The sequence below is a fragment of the Chiloscyllium plagiosum genome, unplaced genomic scaffold (assembly GCF_037043375.1).
Source record: "Chiloscyllium plagiosum isolate Xiang-an unplaced genomic scaffold, Cpla_swu_hap1 HiC_scaffold_11, whole genome shotgun sequence".
Taxonomy (NCBI): Eukaryota; Metazoa; Chordata; class Chondrichthyes; order Orectolobiformes; family Hemiscylliidae; genus Chiloscyllium; species Chiloscyllium plagiosum.
In genome coordinates this window covers 55,423,778-55,439,583 of record NW_028270149.1, presented here as the reverse complement: position 1 = coordinate 55,439,583, position 15,806 = coordinate 55,423,778, and the positions used below count along the sequence as shown (strand labels likewise).

General features: G+C 36.0%; 1 protein-coding gene across 1 annotated transcript in view; it reads left to right on the top strand.

Annotated features, from left to right (window-relative positions):
- siah2l (seven in absentia homolog 2 (Drosophila)-like) overlaps window positions 1-11,551 on the top strand; it is a 56,949-nt gene extending 45,398 nt beyond the window's left edge. Inside the window, exon 2 of the mRNA XM_043704638.2 lies at window positions 6,558-11,551. Coding sequence (XP_043560573.1) covers window positions 6,558-7,109 — 552 coding nt within the window. The 3' untranslated portion in view covers window positions 7,110-11,551. The remainder of the gene's footprint in view (window positions 1-6,557) is intronic.
- The last annotated feature ends 4,255 nt before the right edge of the window (window positions 11,552-15,806 follow it).

Genomic DNA, 15,806 nt, shown 5'->3' with positions numbered 1-15,806 from the left:
TTTTTCAGTGAACAATTTGTGGTGGTTCTAATTCTCCTTGGCAGCAACACTTTCACACTTCACACTTTCACTTGAATTTAAAAAAAAGGAATAGATATACTATAAATTAGAGTCAGAGTATTTTTTTTTTGTAAACTTAGAAGTTGTCTTTTGTAATGGACAGTTATGTCTTTTATATAATATGTTTCTTTTGCCAATCTTGAATTGCTACTTTTATTTCTCTCTTGTGATTTCCTTAATCCCTGGAGTAGTGACAATTAGGGAGCAGTGATGATGCAAAAATTGAACATTGAGCTGCATTACTCAATCTGGAGAGTAAGCAGACAATTTTGTCTCATAATATACATTTTTCTTGCTTTTTGTTTTTGTTTGCTTAGCTAAAAGTCACAATTGCCATTTTCCAGTGGAAATCTGTTGTTAAAGCTTTGGGATCGCTTTCATTTGTTTTATGTTTAGATCTTTAGCCATTAATTTCAAGTAAAAGAAGAATTTTCTCCTCTTAAAGGTAAGACTAAAATTCAAGGTTGTCATATGTTGAGTAATAATGCAGCACTTCATAAGTTTTGATGTACAAGTATATCATGGGTGCTTTTGATTTAGTTACTTGAGCAAGAGTAGTGGTGTTTTTTTCATCTTTCCCGAACTTCCTATCCCCTATGTAAAGGAAAATTAAGCCACATTCTCAGGCATGTGACACATCTCAGTGGCCATCATATCCTCGGGTGGGACTGGAACCTAGACCCCATGCTCCACGAAATCCCTAATAACCCTAAGCATATGCTGTTCTTCATTGTATATGTGTGTTTGTGCCCATGTAAGCATTTTGAAATGATTTGTGCGATAATCTCTTGTGACTGTATTTACTTTTGGTACACTGTACTTTCATTATATTCGAAAATGTATTTCAATTAACCCTATTCATTTGGATGTTGTATGCCGTTAAAATGCAGTGTGCAATTATGTTGTAAATGTTCACTGATCAGCATGCATCTACACTGTTGAGCTGCTTTTTTAATCCAAAGAACCTTTGAGTACAGATTCAGTCGGGCTTTTTTAATTGTCTTTATCATAGTAAATGAATTTTGCCTTTAGGTTAACTCGCATTAAAACAATAGCTTTAACCAAGGTATATTGCATATGCTTGACATCTTGCATTTTGTAGATGAAAAGCACTTCAGTATTTCTAGCCATTGAAAGTTATCTGTGACCTTAGTCCTTTTGTAACGGTGATGGCATATCTGTAAAGATTCACGTGAATTGGAACTGGTTCACTTGTGTGCTTAGTCCCAGAAGTCAAGATTCAACAGTGAATTCTCCAGGGTATTCTGAATATCGCATTTAAGATGGGAGGTCTAATTAGATGGCTTTTCTCGTGAAGGTATGATCACATGACTGCATCATATTGTACTCCCGATTGATTGCTTTACTGCTGCAGATATATTCCAACCTCTAACTACAGGGCGAGAAAGCAAAAGTACGAGAATGATATCAGGAAAATAAATGTTAATTTTTTTTTTTACTTGTGAATTGAGATAGCTTTTCTTTTTTTTAAGCTTTATGAACTTAGATGGTTGTGATGTTTTGCTTTGCTCAATGTTTTAATCTTGTGCTGGATCTTATGCATTTGCAATGTCAATTCAACAAAACAAAACGATTGCTGTCGTCCTCGGCACGACACGTATGTAGAGTGCATCCGGAGCACAGGCATATGGTAAGTTGTTGGCAAACTAGCAACTGAATCATTGTGCTTTTTGTTTGTTCCATGACAATATTGAACTCTAGTTAAACTGGTGCCACTATTTTTTGGCAATGAGATGTAGTTCTGTCTTTAGCTGCAATAGAACTGAAATCAACTGAACTAATAAATACTGCTAAGCTAACCTTGTGTGCACAACTGAGTTGCTTTGGGGGAGGTGCCAAGTTAACCATTTTTCAGTGTACAGTAAATAGTGGAGCAGTAATCTTATGTTGGCAAGCTTTTTAAAAAGGGGAATTTAATATAATCACTAGCTTCATTTTTGTCTCTACGTATTAGCAACACTGGTTAATGCAGTTGAAGCAGTGGCTGAATAAGACTAATGTAGTCAGCTTGTTGAAAAGAGCTGGCAGGTAGACTGCGAGTAAACATAATTTTGAAAAGCATTGCTTTTCCTCCAGAGACCTGTTCATCTTGCAGAATCACTTAGGAATACATTTCTAGGGAATTTTTAATGTAATCCAGTACACCAGATAGTAAGCAAACAAGAAAAATAGACACTTTTTTTTTCTCCTTTTGTATTTAAGTATAATATAGTCATTGGAACTGTTGTGATTTTTATAACAAAGTAAATCTTCAAACAGTAACATTTTCCAGGCAACATAATGTGCTATATTTAGAATTGCCAGGAGAACTGTTGTAGAATTCAAGTGACATTTTCATGAAGCCTTTTTTTTTGAACTATGAATGAAATACTCATAGCAATTTGTCTTCGTTTGTATATTTCCTTCTAAGTTTGCTTTGGTCGAAACAATCCATTTTCTTCTTGCGTGGTTCTTTGAGACGAAATATTGGATATAGAGAATATGTTGTTTCTGTCCTCTTGTAGGTAGCAAGATTTGTGGAGTTGCTTTTGTGTGAAGCTGATACAAAAAAAAATTATCTCAATATCTCAGTAAAAATAGTATTGGCTTGCATGCTATGCCTCAGGAATGCTCTTGGTGTCCTTGCTCTATTAGTAAGAGTGGCATGTGGAAATTATCATCTAATATACCACTTCATTTAAGCGTAATTGATCAAAACAATTTGTTCTTAACAGCACTCTTTTACTGTTTTCAATTTAGAAAGTTGTTGAAATAATTATAACTGCCATGTTGACTAAAAGTTGCATGTGGGTGAAGCTACATATGATATAATGCTGTTGCAATATATGCTTAAAAATAAACAAGATCTGTAGCAACATTTGGATTTGTTATGGTGAGCATTTCATTCATCTCAGGCTGACTTTTTAATGTTGTCAAGCATACTGTGACAAAACTCGCATTTTCTCCAAGAAAGATTAGATTACTCTAAGCCAACTTGTCTAGGTTTCTGTATTTTCAACATTCTCAATGGTCTTAAGATGATGGTGCTAGCCAACGAATCCTCGAAAGACAACAGAATAGGTTCTGTTCTTAAGACTAATGTGCACAAAAGTAATCCAATTGAGAAATGTCCCTACTGGTAGTTCAACCCTTTTTAGTTACGTTTGGGTCCTTAATTCTTGTTAGTGATGCAGCCAGCAATTGAATCTTCTCAGGCATCTGGAATTTCGTGTTTGAAAAATTACAAGGATAGCCTCCAAATAGATTACATAATATGGCACATTGACAATTATTGATTCAAAGAATTATACAAAATGGTGATGAATAGCTTCAGTAGTGATCATTTGTATTAATAGTATATCTTTTGAAGGATGGTCTTAAAATTGAGGTTTTAACTTGGATGTCCTGCTTCATTTGCAACAAGACATTGTTGCCATATTGTTTTAACTGCCCCTCTTAAGTCAGAAATAAAACAGACGTTTCAAAATTGGTACTTTTGTCTTTTTCTCAGGTTTAAATATGCATCGGATTGTTGTTATAAAGCAGTGATTCACCAAGTACCTGGTTGAATGCACTGTCGCCACTTACAGGACTGAAGCTTTCTAGAATTAATTCTCAGCACCAGTCCAAATATATTCCAGTTGCTGTCTTATGCAAGGCAAACATATGAAGCAAAACTCAGGTTTGCTATCTAGATATAGCTGCAGCCTAAAACACCAACATTTGGTGTATGGCCATGAGGCTGACATTACAGCATCCAAGCAGAGGCTTTCCATTTCCAAGCTTAGTGTTATGCTTATGTGGAGTATGTAAGATGAAGAATAACATTCAGTAGAGCTGTTCGTAAGATTATAATTCAACGAACTAAATTGCTCCATAAGACAGATATATAGACTGATGTCTGGAATTGTGATTTTCATGTGTCCGCTTAACTTACAGCTTCACTATTAACGGTAGTTTATATAGAATGTAAAGTAGGTAGTTTTGTGCATACTAATTTATTATTAAAATATTTTCTCTTGTACCAAGAAGTACCTCTCTCATCAGATTTTTAACCAGACCAAAGGATATATTTGATGTTCCCTCCATTTATATTGTTCTTCATAACAGCTTCTTATTTCTGTTAATGCTAATTTTTAAACTGGAACAAATCCAGGCCTTCCTAGAAAGAATTCACTGAATCACTGTTCATTGTGAAATATAGTAACCAATATTAGAGATCCACTATTTGCTTTTAAAAGAGCCTTTTAATATTTAGTCTAGATCAGGCCTTAAACAACTTAAAATTGTGACCTTGATCTTCTGTAACCTATTTAGTTGAAATAAATTGCCATCATGAAGAGAATATGAGCATTTGCCATCCCAGATCTGTAGTATCACATTTAAGATGAATGTAATTTGCCTATTATGAGCCTAATCTTCTTACATATTAAGATCCATCTAAAGCATACAAGCAGATGTATTTTACAAACCCATCAATATGGCTAAATATAGCATAAATCTGTTTTGACTTAAAGAAATTAATCCTATTGAATTGGAACACCAGAAATTCCATAATCAACCAATCACAACTTTTTCCTTGTTCGATAAATTAAGAAGACACTATTTAGACGAAGACTAAGGATGTTCCCCATCCCTCTACCAGTATGCACTGGTCAATATTTATCTATCTCTGAACCAATATCAGTAAAATAGTACAAAGTATAATTTCCATGTTTCATATGTTTTAAACAGTGACCATACATTGTGAAATATGCCACATGAATGCAAGTTTTGAACAAGATTTGGATTGGATCCCTAGTCTGTAGGAGTAGTGTTGGAGAATAGACAACATCTGCAATTCATGTTTAATACAATTGACTTCTGTTGTACGTCAGTGTATATGGGAGCTACACGCTGGTTGGCATATGTTGTCTGCCATGTTACAGGTGTTAGTATATTTTGCAGTATGTTTTAAAAATGTGTTTTTCAGATGTGAGACCAATAAATTTGTCCAGCTTTAAATGCTCTTAAAGGTGGTGGTTGGCCAGCTTCTTGTATTGCTACAGTCTGTATGGAGTAGATATACATTAGGACGAGCTCCAGATCTTTGACTCTGCAACAGTGAAGGAATGAAGATTTGATTCCAAGTCAGAATGACATGATGCTTGGAGGGGAGCTTGCAATTGGTGATGTTGCCAGGCATTTGTTGCTCTTCCACCTTTTAGACCTTTGTATCTTGATGCTATGTGCATTCTGTACATGCTTCCACTTCTCCAACTACAGATCTCTCAGAAGTCTTGCATCACCCAGCACCTGAACTGAAACTTCACCCTCAACTGAACACTGCCACCCACCAATGCCTACCCTGAAGAATCAATCACTTCCCCTGGCCACTACCTTCTCTGATACCCTACCCCTACATATTTGGCACCTTTATCCAACTGGCACCCTAGCCTCGCACTAACCTTGTGTATTTACCCTTTCGTAAGAGCTGTCAGCGCAGCTGTGTGTGATGCTGCAGCTTCGATATAGTATAAGGCAACTGACTGCTGTGAAAAAGAGGACATGGATTGCCTTCCCTCAACAACTATTCTACACTTCGAGCAATCTGTCAGAATGAAAATACAATCTGCATTTTTGAGAGAATCCTGAGTGGAATCTCCTATGCAAAGATCTTTCATTATCTAAAGAATAGAGAGCAGAGTGACAGTCTGCATGTGATTATCGCTTCTTGGGAAATCTGGCCCTTTGTATCTCTCTGTGTTACCAGTTTGCCAGATTGAATACGTTTTCAGTTCTCCGTTTTGATTTTAGCTGATTTTGGCAGTATGTATTGTAAGTTGAACTGTCAATTTCATTTTTAAGGCCCCATTCTATTGATTTTCATTTGTACATGAGTGGTGAATAAGGAAGCATGAAGGTTTACCAAATGTAGATATTAGGTTATTGACTGCAAATTTTACTTCTCCTCCTGTTTTGAATTTAGTAAAGCCTTTGGTTATTAATGCATCTTGCCTTCTTTATCATGGACATTTTTGACTGTTTAAAATTTTGGAAGCTGCTTTTTCTTTCAGATTTTCCCTATTTATACTGTCTGATACAACTAAAAAGTGGCATAAAATTACGCCCCTGTATATATTGGCAATGACTGGAACTTCAAAATGCAACAAGAAACTTGGGTGCTTTCAGCTTTTTGTTGCCAAAGTACTTGAATGTAGATAGTGTTTGCATCTGATTACATAATTTGACTACTTGATAGTCTCTAGCTGTTAACCATTTGGGAGAAATTGAATTAAAAATGTTGAATACTTGACTTTACTAAGATATTTCATTTTTATTCATATATTTCCTTGAAGACTTTGACCAGTATACTAGCATTTATATGAAGATTGTAGACTTTGTTTTTCTGTAGTGCATCTTTAATTATTTTTGTTGCACTAATTGAGTTTTGCTTCTTTTCTCCTTCTTCCCGTCTTTTGTCCCCCCCTCCCCACCATCTCCTTTCCCAAATACAGTATGCTTCAGCTGGCTGTCTCTTGTCGCTGCACCACACAGAAAAGCCAGAACATGAAGAGGTGTGTGAGTTTCGGCCGTACATGTGCCCTTGTCCAGGAGCATCCTGCAAATGGCAAGGATCGTTGGAAGCAGTCATGCCTCACCTCATGCATACACACAAAAGCATTACAACTCTGCAAGGGGAGGACATAGTATTTCTGGCAACTGATATCAATCTTCCTGGTGCGGTGGATTGGGTTATGATGCAGTCCTGCTTTGGTCACCACTTCATGCTGGTGCTTGAGAAACAAGAGAAGTATGAAGGCCATCAACAGTTCTTTGCCATTGTTCTTCTAATAGGCACACGTAAGCAAGCTGAAAACTTTGCCTACAGATTGGAACTGAATGGAAACCGCAGACGCCTCACGTGGGAGGCCACACCGAGGTCTATCCATGATGGAGTTGCAGCAGCAATCATGAATAGTGATTGCTTAGTCTTTGATACCTCCATAGCTCATCTTTTTGCAGATCATGGGAACTTGGGCATTAATGTTACGATCTCAATGTGCTGAATTGCATTGTTGTAATACAGCAGTGTACACGTAACAATTGAATGTTTTCAATTCAGTGGATGCAGTAGGCAAAAGAATGCAGTTCTATATACTTTTCAGCACCTTGCCTGTGTAATTGGTGCTAGCCCATTTGACTGCTCCATGCGTGCATGTGTTGGAATGTAACGAAGGCATGCTCAGCACGTGGTTCCAAGCCTGACTAAAAGAAGATGGAAACAAAAACACCAAAACAAATCCAAGTTATTGCAGCTGTTTTATAAAGGAAAAGTGATACAATCTTTTTTGTAAAGAATAATCTTTTCCTTCTGTGTGAAATGCAAGTTCAAATTATTTGAGGCAAATTATTCAAGATGTATTTGTATACGGGTCCAGTGTATAGAACTACATTATGCGCCACATCAGTACTTAAAAATGCAAAGCCAGTAGATGCTTGTGCCTATCTTAAATATGCTTCAGGAGAACAGTATCTGAATAGTTATTTATGAAGATCAATAATGGTGAAGGACCATGGCATGAAGTTATTCTTTGTTGCCATGACAGATGGGTTTTGTTGCAATTTTTTTTTAGGTAAAATGTTGGGAACAAAGTTGCAGAGTAGAAATGTGGGTTCCCTTATACTTAAAGCAGTCATGGATAAATCTAGTATCAGCATCGTCCACTGTTATAATCCCTAATATATCTGTATGCACCTATTTGTATTGGATTAAGTTCTATTCAAATTCTTTGCTACTAAATTGTCTAATCAAATGTGTAAATGTTGACAGCAGGCTCATATTTTGAGTCATCTGTTTATTATTTGTATCCTGAACAAGAGAAGTTGCTTTACTCCAGAAAGTGTACAATGGGTACATTGGCTAGCTTTGTATTGAACTGCACAGCTAGGTTCACTGATTCAATAATAACATTAATTTCTTTAAAACATGAAATGCTAGAATAATTGTGTAGAGCCAGTCAGTATTTATTAATGAATTACAACTGTTAGCTATAATGAGCTTGCTGACTTCTAAATGATATTGAACAAAACGTTGTTTAAAAGAAATTTTCAAGTTAGATTAGAATTTAACCAATGTGCTAGCAGAATACTAAAGAACTAAGGACATCATAAGATTCGCAAACATATAATTTATCGAAGTGTTTGGTCATTTTCAATTATTTTTGTGAAAGTAAGCAAGGCATGGAGTGGCAGTAAAGGAAATTGTCTTTCCAGTCCTGTCCCTCCACCCTACCTATCATTGATTTAAAAACAGCGTTTCATAATATGCAGCATCCAGTGGGATGATTGTATACTTCTAAAAATTTCAATCTGGAACACACATGACTTCAGTTTGTTTTATCTGCTATCGTTTTCCTCTTTGCTCTCTTCCTGTCTCCCATATAGTTGTGCTTTTTATTATCTCATACAGATTATTAAAAAGCTTGTGGATCCAACTCCGTTACATGCCCCAAGTCACTATGGGTGCAGTTTTTATAGACAGTGGATCCAGTTACATCAGTTTTCACAAATACCTGTTGCTATTCATAGTTCATCACCTAAATTTCAGAAAACCCTTAATTCAGATTTAAAAGCAATTACTGATTCCTATTACTGTTCGTTTTAAGGTGTTGGCTACCTGCTCGCCAGAGCAGCGTGTTTACATTTTTCTTTTAAAAGTAAGACTTTCTTTGCTATATTATGAGTAGTGTATCCAATGATGAATTGCCATCTCCCAATTAAAGAATTTAGACTTATCTAGGGTATGCCTTTATCTGGTGACTATTTCAACAGCAGATAGTTTGCAAGTCTGATTTAAGATTAGTTTTAAAAATTTAACACCTTTCCATGCTGACACTTTACATTTAATACAGGTAGGAACTTCATACTGACCAATCCCTCTCTCACAGAATATAAATTAATGTGAAAATGCAATTAGAATCTGAAATTTAAGGCATTTTGGTTCAGACAAATTTCATGGTTCAACATCATTGATGTAAACCTCTGAGACTTTGTCATCCTTGCACTATGGTAACTTGGAATATTGAAAATATTTCAGTAGAAGACCTAGCAGCATTCCTGCCTTTTGCATCCCTGCAGTAAAGGGATGGTAAATCGCTTAAGCAAGTATTTCTAGGTGAGTGCTTGGAAATGTCCTGTGGCTTTTGAAGTAAGTGACAGATGTTTGGACCAATTCAAGATTTTTTTTTGTGAAACTAATAATACACAAATATACCCAGAAGCATCTTCACTTAGCTTACTTTAACAACCATATTAATCCTACCATAAATAGCTGCATGAATATACCATAATCATGCAAATTTCATTTAATATTTTTACAGTTAATCTTTGAATTTCCTGCCTGATTCCCTATCCTTTGTTTCTCATCGATTTTAATTGAGTCCATCTTCAGATACATATACAACATTTGACAGAAATAGTAGAAAGCAGCATCCATTTTGAGATATTCTTTGCGTAGGTCCCCACATCTTGTAAGAACAAAATTCCAGCGTCTAGTTAATAATGAAGGCCTTGCTTTTGTAGACATATATGTAGTGTCTGCATTGAAGCCAGTCCAGCTACCAAGAATGACAGTTCTGCAAGAAAATTCAAAAATGTGATTTATAGTTAAAGCATTAAAATTTATGTACTCTTGTAAGTGTTCCTGTTATGTCATCAATATCTACTTATAACTTGTATTCTTCCTTCAGAAGTTTGATATTAATTTTAAGGAAAGATCTAAGTATCTGGTCTTGTCAGCGATCCATAAACAGAGCAGCAAAATTTATAGTTCTTTAGCCTTTTTTGCAATTATGGCTGATGTACCAATTTTGCTTTGAATATTGCTGCAGTCATTTTCCAGTTTGATGTGGGAGTTTGCAAAGAGAAAGATTGGATGTGCAATTGAATAATGGGTGGGCTGAGGTTGATGTGATGGTGAAAGTACAATCACCAAAGAGAAGTCTGTGCAGTATTTGCTGCGAGACCTGTTTAAGATATCCGAGGTATCTCCAGGACAGCAAATAGCAATAATTCATACATCTTCAAATTTTGTTTCTTAATAATAGCATAACTGCATTTTGTTAGAGGTGTTCTGCGCCATGCCTGGTCTGTTCTTTAACCCTTTTCACGTATAATGAGTTTTTTTTTTACATAATGATATGAAAATTTTTTTTGATTGAAAAATACTATGTTTTTCATTCTCCACTTGGTGCCTCGTAATGTGAATTTCCCACTCTTCATTTTTGGAGCATGTTTTTCTGTATGCAGTTTTGCAGAATGCAACCTGCACAGGCATGATTATTTTTAATAGATTTTTTCCAGAGGTTTCAATAAACTGCTTTTAGGGCAATTTTTAAAAAATCCATTCTTCCTATGAATTTTCAATGTTAAAATATTAATGTAGTTTGTTATCTGACAGTTGATTAATTTCCAAGGTAATCAAAGGGATGTTTATCTTAGTTCTTCAACTTTCCATCTAGCATATTTCTGAATAGCACATCATGACATAATGATATATCATCTGTTAATAACAACCTACCCAAGAAATAGTCTTCAAGGACAAAAAGAACAAGTGTGTTTCAGACAGAACACTCTATCTCTAATTTACCCCTTTCCACAGCTCCTAACCAGTTGTATGATTTAACTTGACTCAATACTTGAAATACACCTTCATTTAAAGAATGGTGTCCTTTTAAAGTTAAGTGAATCTACCCTTCTGGCACTGATCAAGAAGAATCCAGCTAAGCTTTGAATGGATCTGTTATACCTTTTAATTAATCTTCCTTACTAAAACAAACCAGATTAAATATTTAATAGTAAGTATAGCCTCTTGCTTGATCCAAGAGACCAGTTGGTAAATCAGTGCTCAATTTTGGTGTACTAACATGCTGAGACATATGGGTGACCTGTATAGTTCAGCCATTTTTAGAAAGCTGCAGCTGAACTTAATCAAAGTAAAAGCATAGAAATGAGTGTGTGCTTAATGCAGTCATCTTTTATACTCTTTCAGCAGTGCATTCAATAAATTTAATCAAATAAAAACCCAATAGGGTGACTGTTGCTTTGAATTTTGTCAAACATGGTAGTTTATACTGTATGAGTTTTTTTAAAAATTACTTTTGGTAATTATGCTAATGTGCATTTTTGAATTCAAATTTGGATACTGTGGATTTCCTGTTGAGCAGGTGTTAACATTTGTATTGTACAAGATTTTCTGTTTTGTTTTATATATTTGTGTTTCTGTGCTGTGTTTTCTTTGTGTATGTTTTGTTGTACTGAAAGAACAAATATTTCTCTGTTTAAAAAATTGTTTAATTCTTATCACAAATGGCTGTTAAAATGCAGTAAAACTTTAGTTTTGAAGTGACCACTCTTTTTAATCAGGAAAATTATTCTGTATTAGTATAAATAACCTATTTCCTTTTTGCTCTGTATCCAAATTGCAATAAATTAAAACAACTTACAATGATATTGTGTTTTTATTTCTTCATTGTACTCAGTTTTAACATAAATCCTTAGTTTCTTATTGAAAATTTCTACTTTTTCTTAATATGTTGACAATTTTTAAGGGGATAAAGTTAGTTCAGGAGAGTTTGCAGGTTGCTTAGCAAATTTATCCATACAGTAACCAAGTCATATTAACCAAGCAATATTAACCAAAGGAACTTGTATTAGAGTCATAGAGTCATCTTTTAACTTTTTTATAATCTTTTTGGTAAAGGTGCAACAGTTTGCCTTGATGCTTGAGAAAAAGGGCATAATTTCTCTGGGGACCTATTTCTGGTTGCTATTCAGTTGACTGTGCAGAAAATATATTAATTTACAAGGTAGGATAATACTTGCTGTGATGCTGAAGTACATGTTGAGTTGAAATTAAGATTAATTGATATTTCAAAAATATTTACATACTTGGTCAGCTATCTAAATTTACTGGTATTAAGCTGGAACAAGAGGGTCCACAGTAGCACAGGCGATTCAGGAAGCAAGGCTAATAGTATGCTGTATGATTTTTTTTAAAGAAAGAATCTGAGTCTGTAAATCTTGAAACAAAAACAGCAAAGGGTGAAACACTCATCATTGAGCAGAATCTGTAAAGGAAAATATTGATTTTCTGATAGAATATACCTGAAATATTCTTTTTCTGTTTGTAGATGCTACCAAGGGCTGCCAACTGTCTCCCAGTTGTCAGTGATTCCCAGAACGGAAAACTGATCTTTCATAACTACTAGCAACCTGGAAAAAGCATCTGCACACACTGTTTATAAGAGCTGTTCACACTGAAGTTGAAGCCCTTTCTATTGCCCAGTTGTTCATACCCAGAACCTGTCTTCCTGTACTCAAGCCTTCACTTGCAGTTATCATAGGACTCCAATCATTCATTGTCTGGAAGTTATAAAATACTCTGTTATTTCCTGGAGGTTGATCTCACCCTTCTGCCATAACTTTGTTGGAAGCATGTTAGCAAACTAGCTGGCCTTAGGAAAATGGGAGAAAGTGAGGACTGCAGATGCTGGAGACCAGAGTTGAAAAATGTGGTGCTGGAAAAACACAGCAGGCCAGGCAGCATTTGAGGTGCAGGAGAATCTTTTCCTGAAGAAGGGCTTATGCCCGAAATGTCAATTCTCCTGGGCCTTAGGAAAATGCTGAGTACGTTCAAGCTCTGGAACCAAATTACTAAGTAAAATTCATGGACTCATTATCTTTTAAACTACATAATGTTTGCTGTTCATAGATTATATATTGCTTGCTTATTATGAAATTTAGTTACAATTTAACTTTTTAAATATTTGACGTAACGATGCCAGCATTTTCTTGAGCTTAATGAAAAGATAGTAAGAACGAATGAATTAGTCTTCCACTGACAATATGGTATTTGAATTAAAAAAAAGAGTATGTTGTACTCTTCCATAAACTACCTTGAAGGATAATAATGAAATGGATAATTACATACTTTTGCAAAGGGAGTATTAACAGATACTGTCTGGTTTTAAAGCCAGATTCCACAGACACAGTAGAATTGATATCTTAAAACAGTTGTAGATTAATGATTTATTTAAATTTTTTTGCCATGACTGATTTAATTTTAAATTCTGCATTATTTGCTTCTAAGATGGTATTTAATATAAACCTAGGCATTCCAATCATTATTTATTAAGTTTTAGTCATTCTGATTAATTCCCTTCATTTGATAGATTTGCATAATTCTGGCCTTTGAATTTATATCACTGATGTGCCATACTAGAATTCTAAGCTTGGTGCATTATTTGAGAAAACAATAAACTTTTATCTTCCTATACTTATAGCAGCTTCAGAATTTAAAATTCTCCTTCTCCTTTGATGCTGCCTGACCTGCTGCGCTTTTCCAGCAACACATTTTTAAGCTCAGAATTTAAAATACCAAGCATTCAGTAATAAATCTACTTTGTCTGCATACAATATTTAATTTGGAAGTGAATTATTTTCTTTGTACAGCAAATTGATTTGCAATTTTACAATTACTATTTTTCCCCTCTTGAATTCATTTTGATGAAGCTTTTTGATTTGTTAAATGAAAACAGTACTGCTAGAAACCTTAAGATTTATTTTCAATAGGGTTCCATTAATATTGCCGGTATGATTTCACTTTACCACTTGAAGTTTAGACCAGAAATCTGGAACACTATGCTACTACAGAATATTGCACATCATATAGAGTTTGTAACACAGGTTGTTTGGCACATATGGCCTCTGTCAATACTTAGCCTCCCCATAAACCTTCTTCCTCACTATTTAACTGACCCTATTAGCATAATCTATTCATTTATCATTAACCTCCTTAAATATATTTGTTTCATCTATGGTACTCCATGTAATATGAAATTCCACATTCTGACCACTTTCTAGGTCAGCATCATATTTCTGAAATCCCAATTGGAGTTCCTGGTGCCTCTTTAAATTTTAGATGCCCCTTTAAGTGGAAATGTTGTTTAATGTCACCCCTGGACCTGTTTTCCAAAGAAAAGAGCTTCTGCCTATCCAATCTTGCAATTCCGGATACAACTGTAGCTTCGAGGTTATGCTTATTAAAATATCCCAACAACACTCCAGCATGGCTCTGGTACCCATCTTGGAAATTGGAACAGAAGTAGGTCATCTTGCTCCTTGAGCCTGTTCAGCCATTCAATAACACCGTGGCTGATATTTTGGAAAAGGTCAGCAGGTAAGCAGTATCCGTGGAGAGAAATCAGTTAATGTTTCAAGTGACGTGACCCTTCAGTTCTGAATTTCTCCAGCAATTTATTTGTTTCAGATTTCCAGCGTCTGTGGTTGTTTGCTTGTATTGTCGCTGATGTGTTTGTTTTGAACTCCACATTCTTCTTATCCACTCTCTAACTTTTAATTCCCTTGCCTAACAGCAATCTATGTACCTTTTGCTTTTAAAAAACACAATCCAGCCACCACCAGACTCTGAGGCAAGGTTGCACAACACAAAAAAATGCTCACCTGCCCTAATGGGTAATTCCTAATTTTATAACAGTGCCCTCTAGTGCTGACTCACCCACATGAGAAACATCCTTTTTGCATCCAAAACTAATGCTACTCCAATGCTGTCTCCCAGAAGCCTTGTATCTTTTGCTGCTTCCAAAATAGTCTGTCTTGAACTACAAGTAATTGCAAAGCATGCGTTGTGTGGCAGTAGCATCTTGCCATCTGGGATAGATTTGACTAGCATTAGCAACTTAATCCATGAAGTACCATTAGCCTCAGCGGCAGCAGGATTGTTTTCAAACATAAACTGTAACCTCATGATTTGATACATTTTCTGCTCCATCATGATCAAGGGATCAACACTGGTTCACTGAAGAGAATGTGATATAGCACCAGGAGCAGCAGCAAGCATCTGTGTAAATGTAGCTCCAACTTGGGAAAGCTACAAAGCATCACTACTGGTAAGCTAGATAGTGGAAGCATCGTACAATAGACATGTGATCCCACAACCGGTGAATCAGAGCTAAACCCTAGTGTATGATGGACAGTTGAACAACCTATTGATATAGGAGGGTCTAGCACATCAGTGCAAAGGACAATGCTAAACAATTTGCAACAATCTTCAGTCAAAGTACAGAGTGGATGATTAGTCTCAGCCCTTCCTGAGGTTCCAGCATAACACTGCCAGTCTTCAGGCAATTTGATTCATTCCATATGATGTCAAGAAACAGCTATGGACATAGATATTGGTAAGAACAATGCTGATAATTTAGGAATGGCACTGAAGAACTGTCTCAGGAACCAGCTGTTCCTCAAGCTAAGCTGTTGTACTACGGTGGCACAATGGTTAGCACTGCTGCCTCACAGCGCCAGAGACCCGGGTTCAATTCCCGCCTCAGGCTGTGTGGAGTTCAATTCCCGCCTCAGACTGTGTGGAGTTTGCATGTTCTCCCCGTGTCTGCGTGGGTTTCCTCCGGGTGCTCCGGTTTCCTCCCACCATCCAAAGATGTGCAGGGTCAGGTGAATTGGCCATACTAAATTGCCCGTAGTGTTAGGTAAGGGGTAAATGTAGGGGTATGGGTGGGTTGCGCTTCGGTGGGTCGGTGTGGACTTGTTGGGCCGAAGGGCCTGTTTCCACACTGTAATCTAATCTAATCTAATCTAATCTAATCTAACAACAACACTGGCATTACCCAACAATACAGAACATTGTCCACAGATTTTTTAAAAAAGACCAAATCCAACCCAGCCAATTA